General features: G+C 33.6%; 1 protein-coding gene across 1 annotated transcript in view; it reads left to right on the forward strand.

The window, feature by feature from the left end:
• LOC123663838 overlaps positions 1-12,608 on the forward strand; it is a 31,186-nt gene that overhangs the window by 17,157 nt on the left and 1,421 nt on the right. Inside the window, exon 4 of the mRNA XM_045598472.1 lies at positions 12,102-12,263. Within this exon, the coding sequence (XP_045454428.1) occupies positions 12,102-12,263 (162 nt within the window). The remainder of the gene's footprint in view (positions 1-12,101; positions 12,264-12,608) is intronic.

Below are 12,608 nucleotides of genomic sequence, written 5' to 3' on the forward strand. Positions count from 1 at the left end.
TAAGATATTAATAACTATACGTATAAAATGATAAGATGTACGCATGATTTCGAAATGCTAAATTATTTTTTTTTTTTACATGGAAAGACATAGACATGCAAGACTAAATTATGGTTTTGAAAATCTAAAATTTATATTTTTAAGAGTAAGTATCTGAGTAATGACGCAGTAGTTTCAGCAGCTGGCTGTTACGTTCATGATCGCGGATTCGATCCCTCTATTTATAATTACTTTAAGAACCATAGAAGGATTTGTCTGGGTGTTTGTGAATGTCTCGCGTATGTTTTAGGACTCCAAATTCAGAACTTCTCTGTCCGTTCATCATTACAGCCTATACCGTCCACTGCTGGACATAGGCCTCCACAAGTTTACGCCAAAAATAACGTAAACTCATGTGTTTTGCCCATAGTCACCACGCTGGGGGCGGGATGGTGACCGCAGTACTGGCTTTGTCGCACCGAAGACGCTGCTGCCTGTCTTCGGCCAGTGTATTTCAAAGCCAGCAGTTGGATGGTTATCCCGCCATCGGTCGGCTTTTTAAGTTCCAAGGTGGTAGCGGAACTGTGTTATCCCTTAGTCGCCTCTTACGACACCCACGGGAAGAGAGGGGGTGGCTAAATTCTTTAGTGCCGTAGCCACACAGCACTCTCTGTCCGTTGTGCTTGCAATATTTAGTTATTCTTAATAAGACGGTCTAATATATTGTATGCAATATATTTGTGGTAAATATTGTAGCAACCATTGAAATTGACTTTAATTACCTCTTCTTTACTAAAATGTTGTATAATTCCTTCTAAGCATAACTTTAGCAATATGTAAAACTCGCTATGTAAACACGCCACACTGATGCGTGAATAATACATGAAATAACTACGTTGATGTGATGTTTTTTTCACACAATTGTAGATATACAGAACAATGAGGATTTTGATATTATTATAGCTTATAAAAATATTAGTAATGATTATTATGTGTGTGTGTGTGTTTTAACAATTATTTAAGCACATTATGTATGTTTGAATTATTTTTATAATATTTATTTTATAAATACACTGGACCACTTATGTATGTTTGAATTATTTTTATAATATTTATTTTATAAATACACTGGACCACTAAGAAAAAGGATTGGTTAGGAAATCTTCAATATCTCACATGTACTAAAATACGTGAAAGGAGCACATCTGTGACAAATCTACATTTACGAAAACATTGGGAAAACTACGCATTTTCTATACTTTACATTTATTAAAAATAAAAAGCTTGAATTCATTCTTTTTTAATTTTCATTTCACCATATTAAAATATTCTTTAATTTAGTCTTAAGTTCATACAGTTCTAGATCAGGTACTTTTGGAAATATTGAAGATCTTCTAATCAACCCTTTTACTTTGGGGTCCAGTTTATATTGTTGACCACTTTTATATTGAATATTAATTACAAGAGATGACTACTAGTGTTTAAACTAGTTTAATAAGCTATAATAAAAGTACAATTGCATGAACTTTACTTCTACTAGTACTTAGTTGGACAGGGGTAGAATAAAAATAAAGACTGACAATGTATGACGATAATAAAACGTGCTTTCAATAGCTTTCAATTCACACTCCCCTGCATATGCACTAGTGATCAATAGATCCAACTTCCAAAAAAAGAGGAGGTTCTCAATACGACTGTATTTTTTTAATGTATGTCAGAACTTTTTACTGGGTAGACCGATTTCGATAAAAAAAATAATCGAAAGGTGGTGCGTGTCATTTAGTCCCATTTAAATTTATTTGAGATCTAACAACTACTTTTCGAGTTATATTTAATAATGCGTTTTTACTTGACTATTTTTTCTTCGACCTACGTTGTATTATACCGCATAACTTTTTACTGGGTGTAACGATTTCGATGATTTTTAATTTAATCGAAAACTGATGTTTATCATGTGGTCACATTTAAATTTTATCGAGACCTTATTAAATTCTTGAGTAATCTTTGATAACGCGTATTTACTTGACTATTTTTTCGTCTACTTACGTTGTATTACTTGTCGATGTAACTGAAGTCGTTTTTTTTTTTCGTTTGCGAGCAAACACAGTTATTTTTTAAACAAATACTAATGGATTTTTACGGTGAAATGACAACATTATTAAAATAAACAATTAAATATCTACACAAGACACACACGGTCGTCTGTTCCTAAAGTAAGCAACTTAATGCTTGTTTATAGGTAACACCCGACTGGTAGACTGGTATTGTACTTATAAATAATACATATATTAGACCCAGACTCGAGGTGGGAATCGAACCCACAACCCTCGGAGCAGAAACCAGGCTCACTACAAACTGCGCCAACGAGCTACCTACTACGGGCTATTTTTAAAAGAATTTGAAATTTCGTGCTGAGAGTTCAAAGTACCTGGTCCCCATTAGTAAAACCGACTATTATTACCGAACACAATTTCAAAACAACTTTTGAACTGGATGTATAGGTAGATAGATAAGTCTATTATAAAAAATTCTAAAGCCATCCTTAATACCATACCATTCTTAATTCCATTTTTTTAATAATTAGTTTAAAAATACTATTATTTTTATCTATTACATGAATCACCAACAGAATTTTATGTGTATTGTATGACACAACAATTACCATTCCTTAGGTTTAAAAATACATATAATTTCACTTATAGGTTGTTAAATCTTAACATATTTTTTAAAGACAGGCAGCAGCGTCTTCGGAGCGACAAAGCCAGTACTGCGGTCACCAACCCGCCTGCCCAGCGTGGTGATTATGGGCAAAACACATGAGTTCACGTTTTTTTTGACGTAAACTTGTGGAGGCCTATGTCCAGCAGTGGACTGTATAGGCTGTAATGATTGATTGATTGAAATAAACCTAAAACTAAGATAACGTAATATTTTAGTTGACAAATAAAAGCGGCAAGATTAACATTTGGATCTTTTTAAGTTTAGGAAGCCTAGACCGATTCAAGAATAACAAATACAGGTTGTAAAATAACAAGACAACTAGAATTTGATACAAACTTACCGTCATAAAGTAATGCCATTTATATTTTATTTTTTAATTTAGTAATGTTGTTGCTAAATAGATCAATGGACCTATCTTTCGTGCTAAGTTCCCTAATATTGCCTACATATCGGTATTAGGGATTGGTATCCAAGGTTCTGTATCGTGTATGCTTGAGCAAAGAAATGAGATAACATGGTAAACGAGATGATATATTGAAACTCTGGCGCGGCAATTCCGTGTTGTTAATGGCGGAACGATTAGCTACGAGAGAAGAGTATTACCTTTTCATTAAAGCAGATATATTTGTTACTAATACTTTGTGGTTTACTTTGTCAAATGCCTTCGAAAATTCAGTGTACATAACATCCACCAGTCTTCGTCTACCAAAAGAATTATGTAATTAATAAAATTGCTTAAATTTGTGGCGAGCCTATGAAGTACATGGCGCGATATGACATCGGTATCAGGACGTATCAGGTACTCGAAGACCTTTGGCACGGCCGAGAGTATAGAGATGGGCCTATAGTTAGATACGCTATCACGGCCATCTTTTTTGTAAATTTGCACGATTTTTGCTAGTTTCCACATATCGGGAAAAACTCTGGTTTGGAGAGATTTATTAAAGATGAAACATCTCAATCTTTTCAACTTTTGGTTTACTTCATTGATGGTAATGTTTGAATTGATTACACTGCTGTAGAGTCAAGTGTAAAAAATAAAATATCATAGTCATTAGATAAAATATAGAGGTAAACTCTTGTTTTTTTCCTACGGATGCCCTTAACATTTTGATTATACTCGTATATTCATAAAAACGGTTAAAGGCAATAATTAAGCCAACTATAAAAAATACAAATGTATATATGTAGATCTAAAGAGATAACTAAGATGTCAGTTCTTCCAACTGTTCGATATTTCGCACTGCAATAACTTAAGTCTTCGGTTTTCCTTAGATAAACACGATTATTCTTCAACCAAACGAATTAGTACTTCAGTTTTTTGGTTGTCGATCTAGCAAGTGTGTGTATTTTCTTAAATACCGGAGTCACGTGCTCGACAACGTAGATTGGTTTTATATCACCGCCGTGTCCAGAGTGGCTTGTGTTAAGTTTCTCTTTGTTTTTCTCATCGAATTATAGTACGACTGCCAAAAATATTTCTGATACGGGGACTGGAAAAGTTAGCAATAATTGAACATGAGTAGGCACTTTTCGGCCTTATCTCGGCTATCCTTGTACACTTTATTGATATCTACTTCGGGATTGTTGTTTCCTGTTAGTTTTTTATCTTTGTACATACATACATATAATCACGACTCTTTCACGTAGGGGCAGGCAGAGACCATTTCTTTCCACTTGCTACGTCCACTTTCATTATTACCTTCATACATGCTCTTCGGTTTAGGGTACTCTTGTGCCTTTTTTCAAGACGTCCCTTATTTGGTCTCGGAACGTCCGCTTAGGTCTACCTCTTCCAACCCTTCCATCCACAATTGTATTAATGTCAAATAGATTTTCAGCCTAGTGTTCTGCTAGACCTTTACTTCTAAGTTACTCGATCTTCAGAACTATTCAACTATACTCAATCTGCTAATAAGGTCCTTTACAGATGACTTCGGAGTGTCATTTTCTTTTCGAAGCGATTTAACTGCGTTTTAACGTCTCCCCATGGTTCCGATTTCCAATCCGCATTGATTCCTTTCTGTAAATTGTTGATTTCCTAAAAAAATTCGTGAGGTTTGTTTTTTATTATACTAGTAAATTTCTTTTCTATTTTTATTAAAAAACAATATTTATATACCTACTGTAAAAAAATACCATAAAAAATTTAACCCAAGGGACTTATATTTACAACACAAGGGCCTTACATCACATCACACCCACATATATTATACGAGTATATCATAGAAAATAAGTCACACCTATTTGTCAAATTCTTAAATCTATACATATAAATAAAATCGAAGTGTCTATCTGTGATTTCAAAATAACTGTCTTTCAAGTGCATATAGTTATTTACACGATACTCAAACACCAAAAAACTATTTAAAAATAGTTGTTGTCTGTTTATCTGTCTTTCTGTTTGTCCGGGTTAATCTTCGGAACGGCTGAACCGATTCTTATGGGACTTTCACTAGAAAATAAGGAAGGTTGTGGAGCAACATATAGGCTACTTTTTATCCCAGAATTCATGCAAAATCGGGATTTACGCGCGAAAACCCGTATTTACCGCGCCCATATACCTACGGCGCAGATAGATATGAAATAACCAAACGTTTTCTATTAAATACAACAATTTTTGAGAGCAAATATATACATACATCTATACTGATATTATAAAACTGAAAAGTTTGTTTTTTAGTATAAACGCGCTAATCTCAAGAACTACTGGTTCGCATTGAAAAATTGTTTTTCTGTTGGATAGTCCATTTACCGAGGAAGGCTTTATGCTATTTTTCCCTTAAATTAACACATGTGAAGCCGCGGAGCACAGTTAGTACTAAATATAATTCTAAATAAAATTAATGTGTTTACGACAAACTAAGTAATTATATTCGCGTGAATTAATTAACACAAAACTAAAAGTATTTTTAATTTCAATAATGTTATGTTTGTTACTTTTATTTTTAATATTTTGCTATGACGCATTTCTACGTTAATTTCCCTGGTTCAGTGATACATATTATACATTCGCACCAACTATTTATATTGTATGAATAGATTAAAAAAATTTAGGTAGGCTCACTCCGAATCACAAGTTTCACATTTTTAATCTCGAAATTTTCACGCGATCTTAAGCTAGTCTCTAGTAATTCTTTTAAAAAAAAAATTTTTATTCTAATATTGCTTTAATATATATCAGAAATTAATGCCTACTGTAATTGTACTCTAGTTTATATTTCCGGACATAGTTAAGGAGACGAATCCGCCAGGAAATTGGCATGGCAACGCAAGTTTGTTTAATTTATTTTCCTAGTTGTAAATTACTCGACCCGACCCGGACATAAAATATTCAAGCGACAACTTGCGCCTACTTTTCGTGTCAAGTGCTTGCACAGTATCTCGTAGAATTCGCTTATCAATATTACACCACATTTACAAATCTTATACTATTAAACGAGCAATTCTTGTATATATGTATGTATATACATACATACATATATATATATATAAAGGTCAATTTCATTGTTTATTTCTTAGGTTTTTAGGAAAAACAAAATAAACGCACTCATTGTAAGCAAAAAACAAGAAATAGCAGTACAATAGGTAAGTACTTTTCCTTATTTTTAATAAATTGCGGTAAAATACAAACGCTGTATTGGAAAAACTACACAAAACTTTTTTTATACATAAAAAAAATTATATGGAGATTATTAAATTATATATTGTAGCTGTTATAGTATCGGAGGTTTCGTGATGTCAACCTACCATCCCCTGTTTTAACTCCAAAAGAGAGTTGATTTCTAAAGATACATTATTTGGACACCTTCTCACCATCTAAACAGCGTACATTTTAAATTTCAAGTCTCTTACTTCAAAAACATAGGACTTTCATACAAACTTCCAATCCCCGTTTTATCTCTTTAGGGGTCGAGTTTCGTAAAATCAGTTCTAAGCTGATGTCTACGCCCTATAAAGAACCTACCTGCTAAATTTCAAGTTTGTAGCTGTTATAGTTCCGGAGATTTCGTGATGAGTAATCAATCTACCATCCCCCGTTTTAACCCCAAAAGGGAGTTGCTTTCTAAATATACATTGTTTGGACACCTTCTCAACATCTAAAGAGCGAAAGAAGCTTACTTCAAAAACATAGGACTTTCATATAAACTTGTAACCCCCGTTTTACCTCCTTAGGAGTCGAGTTTCGTAAAATCTGTTCTTAGCGGATGTCTACGTTCTATAAAGAGTCTACCTACCAAATTTCAAGTTTGTAGGTGTTATAGTTTACTACCCTACCTACTTTATAATTAATGTAATAAGTATATATTTATTTGTGTATTTATTTATTTATATGTTTATATTATATACTATATACATATATATATATATATATATTTTATTAGATTGTATGATCCACTTTGTTTTTAATTTTTGTGTTGCCTTTTTGATGACCCTACTCTGTTTTGTTTTCAAATCTCCTCTACCCCAAGGTTGTCTGGAAGAAATCGCTTACCTAGCGATAAGACCGCCTTTGTGCATAATACTATTTTATAACTTTTATTTCTAAAGATACCTATGTATGTTAGCTTATAATATGCACAATAAAGTATATTTCTTCTTCTTTGTCTTCTATTTTTGAGAATATATGATATCTTAATATATATAAATCTCGTGTCACAATGTTTGTCCTCAATGGACTCCTAAACCACTGAACCGATTATAATAAAATTCGCACACCATGTGCAGTTCGATCCAACTTGAGAGATAGGATAGTTTAAATCTCAAATTATAGTCGCAATTTTAATTTATTGCTAATTATTTGTCTGTTATTATTTGACAGTCACAATTATCTGTTAACTCCAAATGATTCTAACAGATGTCGATACCTTTCGACTGGGTTGAGTAAGTAATCAATAGATGGCGCTGCTATGGTAAATCTACGAACGTGTCATATAAGCTACATTTTAACAGCATAATTACCATGTGTTGTTGACGCTATAAAATTTCGTCTTTGTTCGTAAATAATTTCATTGTTGAGATCACCATATTTTTTTACAAATACCATCTGTGTGAAAAAGCATAGTGGACTCCGTGACTGATGTTCTCTTATTGTTCCTCTTAGATTGTTTACTATAATGTAATATAACAAAAACTTTAGCCACAGCAACGCGTGGCCGGGTCAGCTAGTAGATTATAAATATAAATTATCATAACGTCCAGAACAACTTTTATACCCATTGAAAATTACGCCATACTAAAATTGAACCGCTGTGAATATGCAGACAACAAAATGCATTCATATCTGAAATACGCCTCTACAGTCCTGCACTTTTACTGCATATTTTATTCAACATAACGACCGTAAAACAACAAAAATTTATAGTCCTACGTGTGGCGACCGCAATATGTGAACATTCACAAAGAAAATATATCGGATAATGTACGTTAACTTCTAAATAGGATAGTGTTCTCTACAGGGCTTTTTTAAAACATTCAAGAATTTTTGCAGTACATTCACATTTGCTTAGAGTATAATTGTGTTTGCTCGCAAACGAAAAAAAAAACCGACTTCAATTACATCGACAAGTAATACAACGTAGATCGACGAAAAAAATAGTCAAGCAACTACGCGTTATCAAAGAACTCAAAAAGTAGTTATCAGATCTCGATAAAATTTATATGTGACCACATGATAAACATCAGCTTTCGATTAAATTAATTTCGATCAAAATCGGTACACCCAGTAAAAAGTTGTTGCGGATTTTCGAGAGTTTCCCTCGATTTCTCTGGGATCCCATCATCAGATCCTGGTTTCCTTATCATGGTACCAAACTAGGGATATCCCCTTTCCAACAAAAAAAGAATTGTCAAAATCGGTACATCCAGTAGAAAGTTATGCGGTATAATACAACGTAGGTCGACGAAAAAAGCGTCAAGTTAAAACGCATTATTAGATATAACTCGAAAAGTAGTTGTTAGATCTCAAATAAATTTAAATGGGACCAATTGGCACTGAGAACCTCCTCCTTTTTTGGAAGTCGGTTAAAAAGACTATAATACATATAAAATATTTACCTATATTGTTAACGTGCCACAAATTTGCACAAAATGACTTACATATTACCTATTTCCTTGTACATTTGTTCTGTTAGCGAATACAACTAAATATACGTATTTCAAATGATAATGAATAAACATTTTTTTAAGAACTAACGTAATTTGCCTAATTTATTTATAGCTAACTCATAAAGGACGACAGAAGATATTTAAAAAGTAATATGATATAGGTCAGTCAGCTCAGCCTATTGCAGTCCACAGCTGGACATAGGCCTTCCCAAGTTCGCGCCAGACATCCCGGTTTTCCGCAATCCTCATCCAGCCTACCACCTTACCAGCCTACCACCTTTTTCTATTTTGAATCTTTTTTTTTCTTCCAAAGTCAGTCATTTTGGTTTGTCTCTTGCTCTCGTAAATTTCTTACTCATCAAAACATTTTACAAATTAATTTGTGTTTAATATCTTGGTTTTTCTCTTTTTGTTTCTTCATTGAATATCATTCAATATGTCCGCATTTTTCACAAATTTAGATTTGTACGCAGCTTTTAAATTAGGTGGGCTGGTTTTAAAAATAGTATATATTTATACAATATTCTTGTAGAACGTATTGGCATCGAATTGTCTTCCGCACATATGAGTATCATCAGATCATTTTGTTTTAATTTCACAAACTATATATCAAAGAGATGGTCTGCTTCCAGCAGAATCCAAAAGACATTTTTGCATCAGAATTCAGATTGGTTAGAATCTGAAATTGTCGGGACGAAATCTAAAAATATAGATTTAAACAATGTTTTTAATCTTAACACCGAGGAAGACGTTCCAATTATTGGAACCGTGGAAGTAGATGTGCATCAATCGAGTTCTAGTACACATAAAAAACCTTTTAAAGATTTATCTGATAGGCAGAAGAAAAGGCGCTCTCTAACACTTTAGATCATTCTGAGGAGGAACTAGTTTACGCTTTATGTGCTAAATTGAATAAATCTAACAAAAAGGGACTCTTCCGAAAGGAAGAAAAATGTGAAATAGTAGACAAGCATGTGTTTACTAAAAAAAACTGTAAAACTGTGTCTACCTGACGATAAACGCTCTTTACTCATCATCTAATTTATCAAAATGGCAATATCGCAACTTGAGATTCATTCTCGCTTCAGAAAATATTTTTGTGCTACCATCTTGTCAAAAGCACCTGGAAACAAAAAAAAACTTGTTATCCTGCAGAAGGAGATATAACTGTTACCGAAACTAGAGTTGAAATACAAGATCAATCGCTACTGGATTTGACTATTAATAGGATTTTAAAAGTAATTCAGCTTGATTCTGCAACCACAAAGTCATTAAAATTGATAAGTAAATGGGGGGTTTATGGGTCATCTTCTCATAGTAACTATAAACAAAAGTCACAGACTGACATAAAAATTGACAATTCTTCAGTGTTTATGATCAGTTTGGTCCCGCTTCGTTTGCTAGAAGATAGCGGTAGTATTTTATGGCAATATCCTACTCCATCTTCAACAAATTAATGTCGTCCAATTAGTTTGAAATTTCAAAAGAAACAAACGATTTGATCCACGAGGAAAATGCTTCCATAAATGAAGAAATCTACAATCTTGTCCCGACAATTGTAAAAAATCTTGAGATACATCATGATTTGTATATGACTATGATTGATGGGAAAATTTCTAGCGTGGTTTCTAATACTTCTTCTGCAGCGGTTTGTAATATATGTGGTACTCTACAGAGTAAAATGAATGACCTGGACTTTGTGTCCAAGCAACCTATCAGAGATGATATGTACAAATATGGTTTGTCCTCGCTTCATATGTGGATAAGATGCATGGAATGTATTTTACATGTTTCCCACAATTTAGATTTTAAAAAGTGGTCAGCTCGAAGTGATGACGAATTGTTAAAAGATAGCAAAAAAAAATGACACAAGAAGAATTCCGAGAAAGAACTGGTTTGTTGATCGATATAGTTAAACAGGGATTTGGCACTACCAACGACGGTAATACAGCACGAAGGTTTTTCACAAATTTTGAAATATCTGCTGGCATTAACCCTGATTTAATCAAAAGGTTTGCAGTTATTTTACAAAATATTTCATCTGGGCAACTAATTAATACTAGCCTTTTTAGGGAATATTGCAGAGAAACAGCAATACTTTATATTAACTTATATACATGGTATCACATGCCATCAAGTGTCTATAAGCTGTTGCTTCATGGTGCAGACATTTGTGAAAGTTTCTCATTTATTCCCATAGGCATGCTTTCTGAAGAAGCATCCGAAGCGCAAAATAAAGATTTCCGGAATGTTAGACTGGCCCACACAATAAAAATCGGTAGAGTGGAAAGTAATTTGGACATAATCCACAACTTTCTAATTAGCTCCGATCCCTACATCACTCATATTAAACCAAAATTTGTTCGATCGCAAAAACAATTATTCCCAGAGGCCAGCGCATTGATCTTAAACAATGAACTTTCAGAGGAAACAGAGATTTCTCAAGAAAACGTTGACCCAAATGTTATGTGAGTTTTGTTTCTAGTGGACTAAACTACTAGGTATTCATAAATGAAGATCCCCCCCTCCCGCAACCGCGTGAACCCCGCTGCGTTGAGTTTGTATTTCTTATTTCAAAAACTATTATTAAATTTAAAATTTCAAACATTGTAAGCATTTCAGTTACTATATAATCAAAAGTAAGGTCATATTTAATATAAAAAATTCGATTTTTCAACCCGCAATAACTCAAAAGTACGCACAGTTAAGTAGAAAGAATCTTGGAATGAAATACTCAAAATCACTTGTTTTCTAACATGTGTGAACGCCATCTCGACAACTCTTAAGAATTACGAGAAATTAACAGAAATGTAATTTCTTTCATACAAAAAAAGTAATTTTTTTTTAACCAAGAAATCGTGACGAGTCGTGGTAGGATAATCATATTTTTTTTCTTATTAGTTATCCTAATGTTAACCATCAGTAAAAATTTTGTGCCTCTAGCATCAATGTCCATATTTTTATAAATCGGGACCACTGTGCGTCACGGGGAGGCCGCCGTCATCGCCGTGTCGCCCGCGCCCCACGCAATCATCAGGCGCGCGCGTACTCCACAGAGTACTATGGTATAAACAGCATACTCCCCGCGTTGAAAAGTTGTCTTCAATATTTACACCTGTACCTGTTTTAGTTTTTCTAACAAAGGTCGTGTTTGTACAAATTTAACAAGAGTACCTAATTATACCTATCATTATATGGAGAAAACACAAGAAGATATGCTTGTGATAAATATGTTGGCATAAAGTTTTATACGAATAACAGAAAAATTTAATTTTTCCTTTTTTTTGTTTTAGGAGCTGTAGTAACAGAAAAAGCTCGAAATTGCTACTGGTGTGGACCGCTAGCTGACCAAGTGCATCGCAGCCAACGTGCTCCGCCGTGTAAGGCGGCTGATAACCACGTCACCGCCTGCGACCCTGACATGCCATTCTGCGCTGTAATAGCTACTTCGCCGCGTTAGTGTCACAATTTTGTACATTACAAGAGAAAATAAAACAATATTTCACACCAGTTTACGCCAATATACTTAATCTTTTATTTATTACGAATTTCAAACTCAAATAGTTTATAAATGCAACTTATATTAAATACTAATATGATCTATGCCACGGGCTCAAAGCCACCAACCACTACAGAAGTTTTCTTTAAAATTCCTTTTAAGGGATTTTTTAAAGAAAACATTGCTAAGAAACCGCCATATAGGTATAATATACCATTTCCACTTGTAGAGCGATCGATATAAAATTATTGAAAAAATGTTCTTTTACGAGGGGACAACCATTTATTACTTAAGTTCAGAA

Source organism: Melitaea cinxia, chromosome 21 (assembly GCF_905220565.1).
Source record: "Melitaea cinxia chromosome 21, ilMelCinx1.1, whole genome shotgun sequence".
Lineage (NCBI taxonomy): Eukaryota > Metazoa > Arthropoda > Insecta > Lepidoptera > Nymphalidae > Melitaea > Melitaea cinxia.